This window comes from Cryptotermes secundus, unplaced genomic scaffold (assembly GCF_002891405.2).
Source record: "Cryptotermes secundus unplaced genomic scaffold, Csec_1.0 scaffold55, whole genome shotgun sequence".
In the NCBI taxonomy this organism is placed as follows: domain Eukaryota; kingdom Metazoa; phylum Arthropoda; class Insecta; order Blattodea; family Kalotermitidae; genus Cryptotermes; species Cryptotermes secundus.
The window spans coordinates 1,185,977-1,201,766 of NW_019740654.1; the positions used below are offsets into that span (position 1 = coordinate 1,185,977).

At 41.6% G+C, this 15,790-nt stretch overlaps 1 protein-coding gene across 1 annotated transcript in view; it reads right to left on the reverse strand.

Moving 5' to 3' along the window:
* Positions 1-2,701: 2,701 nt before the first annotated feature.
* The window catches only part of LOC111872333 (oxytocin receptor), a 96,246-nt gene continuing 83,157 nt past the window's right edge, over positions 2,702-15,790 (reverse strand). The window contains exons 3-4 of the mRNA XM_023866089.2: positions 15,488-15,753; positions 2,702-4,460 (exon numbers count right to left, since the gene is read on the reverse strand). Coding sequence (XP_023721857.1) covers positions 3,712-4,460; positions 15,488-15,753 — 1,015 coding nt within the window. The 3' untranslated portion in view covers positions 2,702-3,711. The remainder of the gene's footprint in view (positions 4,461-15,487; positions 15,754-15,790) is intronic.

Below are 15,790 nucleotides of genomic sequence, written 5' to 3' on the forward strand. Positions count from 1 at the left end.
GTGGTAGTGCCGGGAATTGAACCCGGGCCCTCTGGATCTGTAGCCAGGAACTCTGACCACTAGACCACAGAGTGACGTTACTGTTTTTATTTAACGATGCCTTTTCTTCGTTTTAGATTAGCATAATTAAATTATAAATAAATGCTTTGTGCATTATTGACCGCCTCTACGGTCTAGTGGTCAGAGTTCCTGGCTACAGATCCAGAGGTCCAGAGATTTTCTGAGAAGTAGTGGGTCCGAAACGGGGTCCACTCAGCGTCCTGAGGATAACTGAGGAGCTGTTTCAAGGAAATAGCGGCTCCGGTCTAGAATACCGAGATTAACGGCCGTGGGAATTCGTTGAGCTGATCACGTGACATCCTTTATCCGCAAAAGTTGGTACTAAATTCGTCAAGTGGCTGTCGCTCGGCCGGTATAGTTCGCTTGCGGACTACAGGCCTCGGCGTTTATCTGTGCATTTTTGTATGTGTATACTGATATTTGTTGCGTGTTTATCCACTATTACCAGTATTTCTATTTGCGGAGAACTTTCTAGAACAACGACGTTGTTTGACGTAATCTGTCTGATATCCATAATACGAATAGTGATGCTTTACCTGAACTTGTTTACGTTCCCCACTTTCCTAACCATAATCTACTGGCGTGAACAATGTTTATTTATCCCAAGTTGACTCACGAGGCGAAGCATGGGAGACTTGATACAGCATTGTTCATATTTGCGTTACTAACACAGAAACACGCACCCACACTGAGTAGAAAGGCTTTCCATGCAGAAACACGTGTCTCGGAGCCTAAGCGATTCTGCTGTCACTGATAACAGCCGACGTTCAAGAAGTGAAGCTGACATGTGTAAAGTACATGCCAGACTGTATGTCAGGGCGAGGTGACGGCCAGAGGTCGCTGCCTAATTTAAGGTAATGTACCGGAAATCTCTAGAACAGGGGTGAGGAAATTTCAGCTCCAGTTCACTGTGACAGTGAGAAAATAATAGGGTCATCGTCGGAAGTCGGTTGACGTCCCACCTTTGGATCGATGTAATTGAAGCTCAGTATGGTGGACGTGCTCCAGTTTCTGTCGGACCAATTCGATCTTTATTTAATTTTATTCACTTTAAGGATTATTTTATTTCAAGACTGAAGGAGGCTTTAAATATATCCGTTAAATCTTTTCGCAGACTTTCGTTAAACTTCTGTTAGGTAGCCGTTAACATGAATAAGTTTTTACTATAGGATTCTGACGATGGTGTCTAACACACTGATATGTTAGGTTTTTGGACTTCATCCATCGTCCCAACCCAACCCAACTGAATAGGGTTTTCCTTCACCTGAGGACGGAAACAGATCCAGTTTCCGAAACGTCGTGTTTTTATTTGTTATCTTAAAAACCAGAACGATGGATAAAGTCCAAAAACCTAACATATCAGTATGAATAAGTTTGTTCGACCTCGGTTTTAAAGGCCACTTAACTGGCTGACCAGCCGATTAGCCAACTGACTGACTGGCTGACCAGCCGATTAGCCAACTGACTGACCAGCTAACTAGCTGACTAGCTAATTAACTGAATAACCACAAAAACTAACTACATGGAGCGGAGCCCTTGAGAAACTATTAGTGTGTTACATAGTTAAGAAACTCTCAAATTTCTATGAATCCCTAAGTTTCATTACTGCGTTCACAAGAGCCCATCACTGGTCCTTACACTGAGCCAGATGAATCCAGTCCTTAACATCTGATCATATTTGTTTAAGATCTAATTAACAGTACCCGCCTATCAGCTCCTAAAAAGGTAAAGCTATCCCTGTAACAGGATAGGATAGGATTGTGAGACGTCGAGGCTCCCACATTTTCTAGACAATCAGCTCACAGATGGAGGTGAGGTTGTCAGCCTTACGCGGCGGCCGCCCTTTACCTCCAGGAATATTCCTGGTACTCATTTCTGTTAGTAGCTGAGTCGACCACAGGACCATAATGCGGCTGGAAGGATTAGGTGAGTTGAAAAAATCCACCTAATCGGGATTCGATCCCGCGACCTTCCGGCTTGTAGCATAGTGCCTCAACAAACTACGCTACCGCGTGCCCCCATCTGCTCCTAAGTCTTCCAAAATATCTCGGATCTTTGTATTTTGTACACGGAGATGGAATCCAGTTTTATATGAGAGGACTTTATTAAACATGACTAAAAATTAAAATCATGCTAGCACATCGAGGCTAGAAGAATATGATATTCGAATGTTCTTAAATAGATTTCTTGACTGTACAACTGAAATTGCACACATAATTTGTGCAGATATTAAAATTATGAGACAGTTTCGGGATTTGAACTTTCAAGGAGGAATTTGTTATAAATTCATTGCCCGAGAAATGACCTGTATTACCGATGTTCCAAGTCTTGCACATTTCCACTACTGAAGTGAATAATTTATTCAGAATCGATTTCTCGACACTTAGTACGAAACCAAAACTTCCGTGTCAGGACTGTTAGTCCTTAAAAGATGGGGTAAAAATTCGGTAGGAATCATCGGCTTACAGTTAGACCCAGAGGAGGAGGAATAAAGCACAACTGTCAGAATAATTACGGCTTAGGCAATATATTCACGTAAGGTAGTAGGTTCAAAGTGTAGCACAAATAAGTGTACAAACGTGCATGTCTTTAATAACTGTATGAACTCACAACATCAAGCAAAAGCAATTAAAGACTCATATCAGAGCATGAATAATTTTTCAAGTAACTTGAGAACAATGATTTTTCTGACGTCCGTATTGTCAATTCTCTGAGCAAAGGATAGTGCTTTACGTTACTGACTTAATTCCTTCATGAAAGTTTTATATTATAGCAGCGTTTTGGGAGAAATTTGCATCCTCTTTACAAATTACCGTCCTTGAACCAATCATTCAGAGTAATTCATGTGCTAGAATCGCTACAGTTCGATCGAGAAATTATTTTCTTGCAATTTAATACGTCTGTTAAAACAGCTTATCTTCAGATAATATTGTGACGTGCTGCCTAAAAGCAGGACTATGGAGCATATTTCAGCGTTCGTTCCTAGTCAACGAATAACATTTCCTAGACAGCGGGATGGAATGCAGCATTTGAGTTCTAACAGCGAGTTTCCACGGTTACAACGCTTCGAACAATTCGTTGTAACCGTGGAATATAATATAATATAATCGTATTGTGTCTATAGGAACATATAATTTTAGAATTATATGAAGAGACTATTGTGGTGTATTGGAGATATCGAATAAAACTTGCATGTTGGAAACAGTCAGTCATTAGGGAATATATTTCTTTTTTTAATAAGGAAACATGGAAGTAAAGTACATTTGAACAGCAGAAATGCGACAGTGTTTGGTCAGCTTTTGGTTTTGCTATACTTATAAACTTTTACAGGAAAAAAGTTCATTTGCATTTACTAAAATCTCAGGGTAGTCGAGCACGATGTAAGTTGTCTATTGGTCAATCTTATTTTTTTTTTAAGTTTAATAGGATACAGTTGGATGTTGTCTGTCACAGAAAATTAATTCAGGAAATAACTGTCACTCCATACAGTGTCACAATATGCTGTTAGCTCTTCATCAATCACAGAAACTTACTTCTGATAGCAGCTGAAACTGTACACACGGAGTCACAATTTGTCGTTGACTGTACCATCACCTAGAGAAACGTGGTAACCGAAACGTTTATTTCTTGAGGTACATAATTTGCTCTGTGTCAGAACTGGACTTGCATTCGACGTCCTCCTTCCGGTTCACCGTGTAGTAGCGCCATAACCTGACCTGTAACATCAACTTCCGCAGGATCTGCATCCTCCATCATTCTATTTCCACATGAAGTTTTTCTCTCCGTAGGTGTAAGTGAATAAGCATAATATCTCCTTCCCTTAGTAACGTCCACAGCACTTTCACTCCCCAACCTAACATTATTTGCTTCTTCAATATTCATCTTCTTCCTGATAGCCCCTGCCCTGCTGAGCCCCCGGTAGGGTCCAGCAGTGTCATATCTGAAAGTATTCCTAGGTACGTCGCTATCATCTGATTCCACACGACAACAGGTTGACGCAGCCGCAGTGAGGGCAGAGTTCCTGATGAAAATAGAGCTGGCAAGTTGAGATAGGCGGCGAGGTCCTGCTACGCCATCCCTCATGCTGTTTACCGAAGATCTGCTACCAACGGATCCAATTCGGCGGCAGGAATTAACTTCTGTTAACGTTGTCTTCGTCACGACGACTGAATTTGTATGTTTCATGAAACTCTTTCTCTTGTACAGTACCGTGTCTCCGGGTGTACCGGTGGAGGACCCACTGCCTCCGGATCCGCCCCGGTAGCTCGATGTCTCGCGCCCTTTGCATTTCATTTGTTGTTTGAGGAGACGCACCAATTCTCTGTTGAATGCAAGGTAAATCCATGGGTTCACGCAGCTGTTGAGGCTGGATAGTAGAGTCAGGATTGTAAACGTTGCTCCTGTGAACAAATAACCAATCGCCCGGATAAGCTGTCATTGTTATAGGAAATCTGGTAGCCTGTGAACAAACCCAGTGTCTAATGGAGCCACAATATCGACCAAATCGTGACTGAATTACATGGAAAAAATATATAAAACGTAAAAATATGATGTTTTTGGACATTATCCACAACGTTTCGGAGACTGGATTCTGTCTCCGTCTTCAGGTAAAACTTACACAGTTCGGCGCAATCCACAGAGTTAGTCCCTACCTCCGGAGACAGAATCCAGTCTCTGAAACGTCATGTTTTGAAAAATATACAGGACGGTTTTTAGATAAAGACAAGACGATGGATAATATCCAAAAAACATAATATTTGTATAAATGTACCATCGTCATAAACTTTTACATTACATATTATTTATATAAAAGGTAAATTTATCCATGTAACAGACCGTGAAGGCCCATAGGGTTGTGAGACATCGAGGCTCCCACACTATCTAGACAATCCGCACACACATGGCGGTGAGGTTATCAGCCTTACGCACCCGCCGCCCTTGACCCCCCAAGAATATTCCTGGTACTCATTTCTGTTAGAGGCCGAGTCGACCCCAGGGCCATATTGCGGCTGGAAGAATTAGGTTAATTGAAAAAAAAAAATTCAGTGACTTCAGCGGAAATCGAACTCGCAACCTTCTGGCTTGTACCATAGTAGATTATAAAGGGTTCTGACGATGGTGGATGACACACAAAATTACTGGGTTTTTTTTACCTTTTTCCATCGCCCGGAATTCTAGGTAATACAGGAGAGGTGAGAAAGGAAAACACCTACTCATTTGGGCCCCTTAGAAAGAGCTAAATGTAACAGGAGTTGTTCAGTGATTGATATTAGCTCTTTCTAAGGGGCCAAACTGAGTAGTTCTTTCTCATTTGAAGACGGAAACATCTAGTTTCCGAAACGTCGTGTCCTCTAATGCCTAGTTTTACCATAGTGCCCCCTGTTATGTCTGGAAGCTGAGGTAAAGCTGTAGAACGCGACACAGAGCAAGTTACTTAAGTGGCAGTGCTTCTCATTCCTACGCTTGACGTAACAATGCGTGCCTCTACGACAACTTTTCTGATCCATTATTCCTTACTCAGTGAATCGATGCTATAAATTTCGAGATGTGGACAGTATCGTTTAATATACCACAGATAAGTTAAGAGGGACGTAGCGATACATCTCGGTTAAAGTTGTTCCTGTGCTCAACAAATTAAGCACTACACCATGAAGGTGTATGGTGGAGTGGATGTGTAGATCCACATTTCCTTGACCTCGGCACTAGCTGGAGGTGAGTGGTTAGCTTCACGCCCCTGTCGCTTTACTCCCGGTGAAAGAGCCCACGGTACACATTGGTTAGGAGTTTGGGTACACCCCAGAGCCGGTGTGGATGATTTGGAGAAGAGAAAATTCTTGACCCTACCGGGACTTGAAATCCGACCCCTCAGTCGTCCAGCCTGTAGCCAGTTGCTATACCAATCGCGTTAATCTCGATGGTTTTGATAGAAGTGTTCGGTGCCGTCAGAAGTGCGAACTGATTTCATATATTTACATTTTCTAGGTCACTGGTCAGACACATAAATAAGTCTGGACATGACATCGAAACGTGTCGGCCATACCTTTGTTACTGGGTACACAGGTGCTGCTTAGGTGTAAACAGGATTCATTTCTGAATACGAGAATGGCAGATTTACTGATGCCTCTTCATAGCAATGAGAATAGAATGCTGTGGTGTCATACAGAATTTTAATGTGTGGAAGGCATTTCACTGTTTTACAATATACGAGTATATGAAAATATCGATGCCCTTGTTCTCTGCTAACAGTGCTTATTAAACGATGGTCCGCAGTCAATTGCCGGTCCGTAAATTATGATCACTCTTCATATGTTATCATAGCAGGAAGGAGTATATATTAATTATTATTATTTACTAAAAATGGAACTGGATCGTCAAACGGCTCTAAAGCAACATTCGTTTCTAGACAACGACAGCGAAATTAACAATGGAATAACGTCCATTTCTAGGCAACATATTCTTAATAATGCAACAGTTAAACTACAAAGAAAGAAGGGCTTTGTTTTCTAAGTGGTCCGTGCTGAGATATAAGCGAGACTAGGTTTAGAGTGATAACCCGACGTTTCAGAGGGACGTTACCCTCATCTTCAGGGCCGAAGAATAAGTCGAGCAAGAAACCAAAGTGAAAGCAGGTGGAAAGCAGAGCCCTTTAAACGGACTACACGGCGTCATATTCCAGAAGATACAACTGTCCATAACCAAGGCTGTGAGAACTTGAGACCCTACATTGTCTTGAAATGTTCTATATAATTGCCAGGAAGTGGAATATTTTCAAAAAAACGTTCCATCAGTGGTAAGCTTAATTACATTTCAGTATTCATTCATGTTTTGCCTTTTATGAAATCGGAACATGACTCCGTGGCCCTTAGATAACAAAGAATGCCAAAGTTTGAACCACAAAGAACTGAACAGCCGTCGGCATGTTACTCGCAGCCAGAATTGCTTAACCATCCGAACGAATAAGCTTTGATCTTGGAGGAGAGCGGAGGCGCCTTAGGGACACGAAATATGTTGCATACTTTTTAAGAGCAGACTTTGCTGAATTGCTTTTTGAAAGTAACCGCGTGAAGTAGAGCTGCACAGTAACATAAGGCGGAGAATTTCTTGACACTTTTTGCAGAACCCAAAAGCTCATTACAGCAGCCTGCTACTGGATCCTATCCTGAGCCGGAAGAATCCACTCTAGGATCTCACATTCTATCTCTTTAAGATAAAATATAACGTTATCATCCCCAATTTCAAAGACTGCTTTCCCGAAACTGTCGCTTCCCCTGAAGTTTTCTGACTGAATTTTTACATACATTTCTCATTCCTATCACCGATGCCCCTTGTAACATTTTTGCAATATAGGTTATTAGTTTATTTTTAGCTTACTTTCCTAAGATTAAAAAAAAATTAAGTAGGCTTATGAGATTACAGTGCGCTCTGTGTGTATGTGTAATTACGCTATTAACTTACAAATGTCTGAAAAAATTTTTATGAATGATGGCACCTGAGCCCATCTCAGCGGCCTACTTCATAAATTCGTCCCATCGGTCTGTGTCTACATCTGTATCCCCCTAATGTTGCTAGGGAACGACTCGGTAAAAATGTTACCCAGGCAACAATAGAAGAATTATTGTACGCGTATTTTTCTATGCGGTCCGTGTCATATCAAAGGGAAATAGGCGATTACCTCTTCCCAGAACTTCTTGTTTGCATTGAGAGGTTTTAGCCCTACCCACTTCTCAAGATATAGAACCAGCACTAGTCGGCTATCCGCGGCTATTTATTCAATACATCTGCAGCCCGAGGCTGTGCATGCTTTGTTCACATGACAGCCATCTATGAAAATCGTTTTAAAAGTAAAATAATCCAATAATTGATGGAGTGTTTATGCCTCGTTGCCAACTCTTCATATTAAGACGCTGAAGACTAAAGGCCAGACAGCTTTAGTTTTGTTTGTTACATGTTAATGCGAAACTTGAGAGAACATAAGCTGGATAAGATTGAAAACAAGATGAAGTGGGAAAATTCGGGCCTAAGAAAGAGGAGAGAATAAAGTAAAAATCAAATTACATAATTTGTGCTCGTTACGCTGTTTAAATGAAGCAAGAGGTGGGTGAGCATATTGTAACGCGGGAGGTAAAAATAAAAATAAATATAAATATGCAGGACTAAAGACAACTAAATAGAGCAGGGATAGCGCAGTCAGTACAGTGACTGGCTATGGGTTGTACGGTTGAGGGGTCGGAGTTCGAGTCCCGGTAAAGAAAAGATTTTTCATCTTTCTGCGTCGTTAAGACGTTTCTGGGGTCCACACAGGCTCCTATATAATACGTACTGGGGATCTTTCCCCCGGGGGGTAAAGCGGCCGGGGCGTGAAGCTGATCACTCACATCCATCTATTGTCGAGGCTAATAAAAAAAAGTAAAGCTATCCCTGTACCAGGCCGTGAAGGCCCATAGGGTTGTGAGACGCTGAGGGTCCCACATTATCTAGACAATCGGGTCAAAGATGGCGGTAAGGTTCTCAACCTTACGCGCCGGCCTCGCTTTACTCCTCAGGAAAATAATTTAATTAATTCCTGGTACTCATTTCTGTTAGAGGCTGAGTGAACCCCAGGGCCATAGTGCGGCTGGAAGGATTAGGTCAGTTGAAAAATATCCAATGCCCTCATCGGAACTTGAACCCGTCACCTTTCGGCATGTAGCTTAGCCCCTCAACCAACTACGCTACCGCGTTCCCCCATTGTACAGACGAATATGTGAATCTATACATCTGATCTCCCGTACGTCTTCATGTCGTCTTATTTAATTAGTTAAGCACAGGGCCAACTTTACCTTTTACCTTTTAAAGACAAATGATTATCCATATTTTATTTTAAATTAATATTTTTCAGATATTGTTAAGAACTATCGGAATATAATAAAAACAGGTAAAGCTATCCGTGTAACAGGCCGTGGAGGCCTATAGAATTGTGAGACGTGGTGGCTCCCACATTTTCTAGACAATCGGTTTACAGATGGCGGTGAGGTTGTCAATCTTACGCGCCGGCCGGTCTTTATCCCCAGGAAGATTTCTGGTACCCATTTCTGTTAGAGGCTGAGTGGACCCCAGGACCATAGTGCGGCTGGAAGGATTAGGTAATTCAAATACCAAATGACCTCATCGGGTATCGATCCAGCGACGTTCCGGCTTGTAGCGTAATGCCTCAATCAACTACGCTACCGCGTGCCCCTCGGATTATAATAAGGGTCACATATATATAAAAACAATTTGGTAGCACTTTGGAATTGGTGACAATATTCCATAATTACATGAAATCAGTGAATTTAATCGCAAAATTTATTCAGACCAGAGAACTTAGAATCAGCGCTACTCTTTATAACGCTTCGCTCAGCTGATGCCCATCTGTCACGTAGCTTTGTAATATCTATGGACCAGGGGGTTCATATTCCCGTTTCGGTAGAAGTTACTTTAGCTTTTATGTGGTGTGCCTGTACATGAGTTTCATCTTTGAGCGAAAGGTTGAATTTAATTGACGAGCGCTAGAGGCACAGATATTACATTCATTTCCTAGAAACAGAATTATCGGGCTTTACGAATTGGAACACGTCAGCTGTGTAATTCCAGTTCGACAGCTGCATGCGAAGTCTGTATACTGACAAGCATTTACTGGCGTTACGATGGGCAAGAGGCGATTATACGTACCTAATAATGACATTTTTCGCTCAAATTTAGAATTTATTCTGATCCGCTATTCCCTGACCGATGCATGACAGAGAGGAATTACTTTAAGTGAAGTAATGTGAGGTGTCCTTGTTCGAGCGCAGTGAAACGAACACAATCGCTTGGCCTTGTGTGAGTTTATATGTTTGGATTTGCACTGTGTATACCTTGTTTATTTTATGAACTTTGTTTTGTATTGTTCCCTTTATGTTATAGTCTCTCCTTGTCTGTATCAGTATAAGATATACTGCCACCGGGTTAACACATAATTGCAGTATAATAATTCAATTCAGTGCAATTCAATTCATGTTTATTTACGTGCAAACTTAACAGCACAGAGGCCAATTACAAAGCTAATAATAATAATAATTCAATTCGTGTTTATTTACGTGCAATCTTAACAGCACAGAGGCCTGTAACAAAGTTGGCACGAGTACAAAGAAATACAGAAATAACTAAAAACAAAATACAAATAAGACAGTCTATATAATGGCAATAAATTAATAATAATTCCAAGAAAAATTGAAGTTAGCATTAACAGGAGAGATCAGTAAAATAAGACCAATATACGTACATACACACACGTGATATTAAGAGTATCATTAATAAATATTATTAACAATTTTGGGTTCAGTGTCATTGACAGAAACTATTCCGATTGCAAATATGTCGAGATCTTTACCCACCGCGTTGGCAGCGTAGGCGCACCGAGCAGAAGGACAGTGTTTATTAGAGGGACAAACACCAAACAATGAGAAGTCCCTAAGATTGCTGCGAGGAACACGAAGGCTAACATTTTCCAAAAGAGAAGCACAGGATTTGAGACCACGAAAGACCTGAACAAGAGAAAGTGTATCAAGGTCATGTCTCCGTTTATGTAAAGATTGCAGACTTAATTTCTCTGAAGCGTCAGTATTATTACATGAAATATGAGGGAAAAAACGATAAAAACAGACGGACGCAAACTTCTGCTGGATGCGCTCAAGCTTATTGGCATCAGTCGAGGTGATGGAGTTCCAAACTACTGAGGCATATTCCAACTTGGACCTGACAGAAGTAAAATATAGTACATACAGACTCTCCATGGAGGAAAACCTATAGGTAATGGAGCGAATAAGGCCTAAAAGCTTTGTGCATTCAGAAAATATGTAATATAATAAATAATAATAATACTCTTTTCTGTTGTGAAGAACAGTCCTGAAAAAATGGTCACAGTAAACACGATGCGTATACGTTAGAAAGATATTTTCCTTCGAAACGTCAGTTTATTTTCGACGGACTACGCCGTGTTATATCCCCGAAGACAGGCTTCTTTATAATCACCGCCGTGAGAAACTCAAATCCTATATATGCATTATGTTTTAAAATTTTCGTCTGTGTAGTAATCTGACTTTGTTATGGACCTGAACTTTCTCACGTATTCTCATGTAATTTTTAATTGTTTTCCCACGTAAGTTTTTACATGTAAGTGTTCATTTCTACTACTTGTATTTCTATGTAATATCTGCAACGGGTACCCATGGCTGAATTTCGAATTTTACGAATTGCTTAACCATTATTTTGTATAATTTCAAGTACCGGTTTTCTGCGGGAGCCGTGAAAGCGTAGTCAGTATAGCGACTGGCTACGGGCTGGATGACCGAGAGATCGGAGTTCGAGTCTCGGTAGGGTAAAGAATTTTCTCTTCTCCACGTCGTCCAGACTGGCTCTGGGGCCCACCCAGCCTCCTATAGAATGGGTACCGAGGGCTCTTTTTCCAGGGTAAAGCAGCCGAGGCGTGAAGCTCACCACTCACCTCCAACTAGTGCCGAGGTCAAGAAAATGTGGATCTATATGTCCTCTGCCCCATACGCCTTCATGTTGTAGTGCTTAATTAATTAAGCACAAGGACAACTTTACCGTTACTGGTTTTCTGGAAATTATCTTACGAAAGCGTCTAAATTATTCGAACTGTACATGTTACTAAGCTTATATGTATCCTGTTATTAAACATCTCTCATCTTCTGACCTCAACATATCTCATAACAACATTATCTTGTTTACTGAAGTGGTCTGTTATCTGGCACAGAATTATACCTTGGGCTAGATTTTGGTTCGCTGATTTCCGTTTCGGGGTGGTATAATTCGTCTCGAAGGCAGTGTATCTAGCTTTACGACCGCATTTTGATCCTTTGTATTAATTAGTTCTGTTTTAGGAAGGGGGGGGCGTGCTAATTGGTCTCATATTAATTCTCTTTGGAGCATAGAATCCGTGAATACTGTGACTACGGCGATAATAATGACGAGAAGGGGACGGTTTCTGAAAATATAGACGAAACTTTCTAAATAGTTCCTCCCAACGAATGGAATGAAACGTGAAAATTGTGGCATAACAAGAGAGTCATTCCTGAATAATAAATAGCTTTAATATGAGGATATAAAAATATTTTTTACGCTCAGTATTATGTGTGAGCTTTGTAGAGCAGCGCCACTAATAAATAAACCGCCGTTTTGACGTGTATGCGTATATGAAACTGCGATCCACACCCGGGCAAATTTAGTATACGAATTTTATGCCAGTATTAAAAATTATGAATGAATAAAGAAGAAATTTTTATTCATTTCGAGATACGATTTTCATAATATTCTATCGAAAAAGGGGAGACATATATATTACAAATTATATTACAGAGATTCATTGCCAAAGTAACAGCACGGTTTTGACTGAAGAGGTGGCATACATTACAGATACGGTAGATGCCAAAAACAAAAATTTTCACGATACGTCACAACTCGTTTGCTCAGTCAATCACATTAACTTCACTGTCACTCACAGATCGGTCATTCAGTAACTCACCGAGTTACACAACAAGTCACTTCTAGGTCGCTTCCTTTTTTTATATATTATTACTATTGGGGTGGGACTAAGTCCCTTGTACTGCGGCCACTTCTGCCCTATTTTACCAGTCCCAGATGATAGGTGAGGGTGATTGTGGAGCAATTGGTGGAATGAAGATTGGCAGGGGAAACCGAAGTACTCGGAGAAAACCTTCCCCAGCGCCACTTTGTCCACCACAAATCCCACTTGACCAGACCCGGGATCGAACCCGGGCCGCCGCGATGGGAAGCCAGCGACTAACCGCTTGAGCTATGGCGCGGCCATGGAGGTATCATTGTATCGAAATATGAAATAAGTAAATCAGGGAAAGTAAAAAGGTAAAGTTGTCCCCGTGCTTAAGTAATTACGCAAAGCACCATGAAGGCTTATTGGGGAGTGGATGTATAGATCCATATTTTCTTGACGTCGGTGCTAGTTGGAGGTGAGTGCATCTTTACCCCTGTGGAACAAGCCCCTGGTACCCATTGGATAGGAGACTGGGTGGGCCCCAGTGCCGCTCTGGACGAGGTGGAGAAGAGAAAATTCTTGACCCTACCGGGATTATGTTACAGTTACTGCATGTAGGGTGAACATGATAGAGGCTAACAGACGGGTGGACGGGAGATTACAAAGTCACATTTACACACATCAGATGGATTGGACGGATAAATTAAACTTTCACCCGACAGATTAAATAGATAAATATGTGTATGATTATATATGTATTGATTTTAAGTAGATGGATGAGGAAATAAATTAGATTCGGTGCATAGGTTGCGTGGATAAATAACTGGATTAGTTTGTACAGGCAGGTTGATATAAAAATTATATTGATTTTTCGACAAAATAGTTTTCGATGGATTGGTACATTGATTGGTGGGAAAAGGTAAGATTGAACATGCATTAATTAATTAAGCGCCAGACCAAGAAGACGTATGGGGAGTGGAGGTATGGCTCCATCATTCTTGACCTCGGCACTAGATAGAGTTGAGTGGTCACCTTCATACCTCGTCCTCTTGACCCCGAAAGGAAGAGCCCCTTGTACCCACTTAATAGGATACTGGTTGGGCCTTAGACTCGGTATGTGGAGAGTAGAAGATCTGTTGCCCATGCAGGGTATTGAACCCGCATTCCTAGGCCGTCCAGTCCGTAGTCCGTCGCTATACCGACTAAGCCATCCGGCTCTTTGATAGGTGTGTTACTAGAGTAAATGCAGTGATATTCCGAATGAATCCGTCGCGGTCCAGTAATACATTTACAGTGCCATAGATGGTGCTGTAAACTACAGGCGTTAAAATTTAAATTGAAGAATGCAACAGAAAGTGTAAGTAGATTCTGCAGGGTTCTGACGATGGTGGATGACACAGAATTACTGGGTTTTTGGACTTTTTCCATTGTCCTAATTCTAGGTAATAGAGGACACTCTCGGTATTAGAGGACACGACGTTTTGGAAAGTGGATATGTTTCCGTCTCCGGGCGAGAAAGGAAGACACCTACTTCTGTGATTGAGATTAGCTCTTTCTAAGGGGCCCAGCTTAGTAGGCGTCTTCCTTTCTCACCCCAAGACGGAAACAGATCCAGTTTCCGAATCGTCGTGTCCTCTATTACCTAGAATTCCGGATGATGGAAAAAGTCCAAAAAAATAAACAGTAATTCTGTGAGAAACTGTAAGGTTTACGGTATAAGAGAAACTTGAGGTTGCTGTTTACTGGATACTTTGTGTTTTGCATAATATCATATTATCCTAATACTCTGTTGCTACTGGGAACTAATAACTCGACATTTATTGTTTTCGAGCAAAGAGTGTCGACATTTTACACTGATGCTTTGAACTCTGTGATATTTTCACGTGTATGTCTATATTTGGCCGTTGCTTGGAAACAGAAAGTGGACGAATATTATCTAAATGCATATTGTATTAAATTTGGGCATGTGTTTATATTAGATGTGCTTCAGTTTTATGAAAGTTACGCCTCAGAAGTATGTTTCTCCAAAAGGTGACAATAATTCTACCCCAAATCAGAATAAGGAATTTTAGTGTCAGTTAAACATTTCCTGGCCGTCCCTTTGTCATGCAATGTACAGGACAGAGAGCATATTGAGAGTTCCTAGAAGCTCGTAGATAAGAAGTGTACATGGAATTGGAAACACTTCGTTCAACATATGGAACCAGATTTCACTCAGCTGATTTCATATGCTCATTTTGACGGCCAAAGTAACAGGAAGCCTGCGCATTTGGTGCCACTGGGTTAGATTCAGGAATGGGTACATATTATGGCATGTAGACCCGCTGTTAGGCAACGACCTTGAAACAAACAACTAGAAAACGACCCGTAAAGAGAAACAGAGGAACTGTGTTTTCTGTGCCGTCCGTGCCGAGATGTTATAAGCAGGACAGTCAGTGACGAGTTGGTCAGTTAGTGGAGTGGAGTTGGTTGGTGAGTGATTTAATTAGAGGACTGCTGTGAGGTGTTGCTGTGAGAAGCCGGTAGCTCAGGCACGGGAACAGTTCGGGAACCCAGAGGAAGGGGAACGTCTGCCGTTGGAAGCCGCTACGGAGCAACGACTGATGAAGACACAACAGACTGAGAAGACTTAAGTGTTTGCTGTAGTGAATTAGCAATAGCGCTAGAGTCACTTCAAGTTACGAGTTCTATGTAAGTGTTCAATACATCCAGTTACTAATCCAAACCATATCTATACTCACTCATTCACGTGACAGTATATTATTAAATGGATGGATGGAGAGGTAGGTAATTTAGTGCCGCAGTAATAGATGTGTCAGAAGGGTAGATATATAGAAAGTAGAGTGGAGGATTAAGGTGACAGAAGTTAGGTGGTTATACTGAAGAACAAAATACCTGTGAAGAAAGGTCGGCTGTGCGCATGCTCATCCCAAGTGGCCCAGAGTTGCGCACTGATGAACGGAGCGGAACAGACCACGTAGAGCGCCAACACGGCTACCATCTGCTTGACAGTATTCATTTTGGCGCGGGATATGAGAGGACTGCAGTTGCCCTGTTGGCTCTGAGGACTGCGGCCCGCGTGCAGCCAGATCTCCCGGCAGATGCTGGAGTAGGTGGCCGCCAGGACGCTTAGCGGCACGATGAACACCGACACACTATACCTGGAACAACACATATGTTCCAGACGTTTGTTTTTGC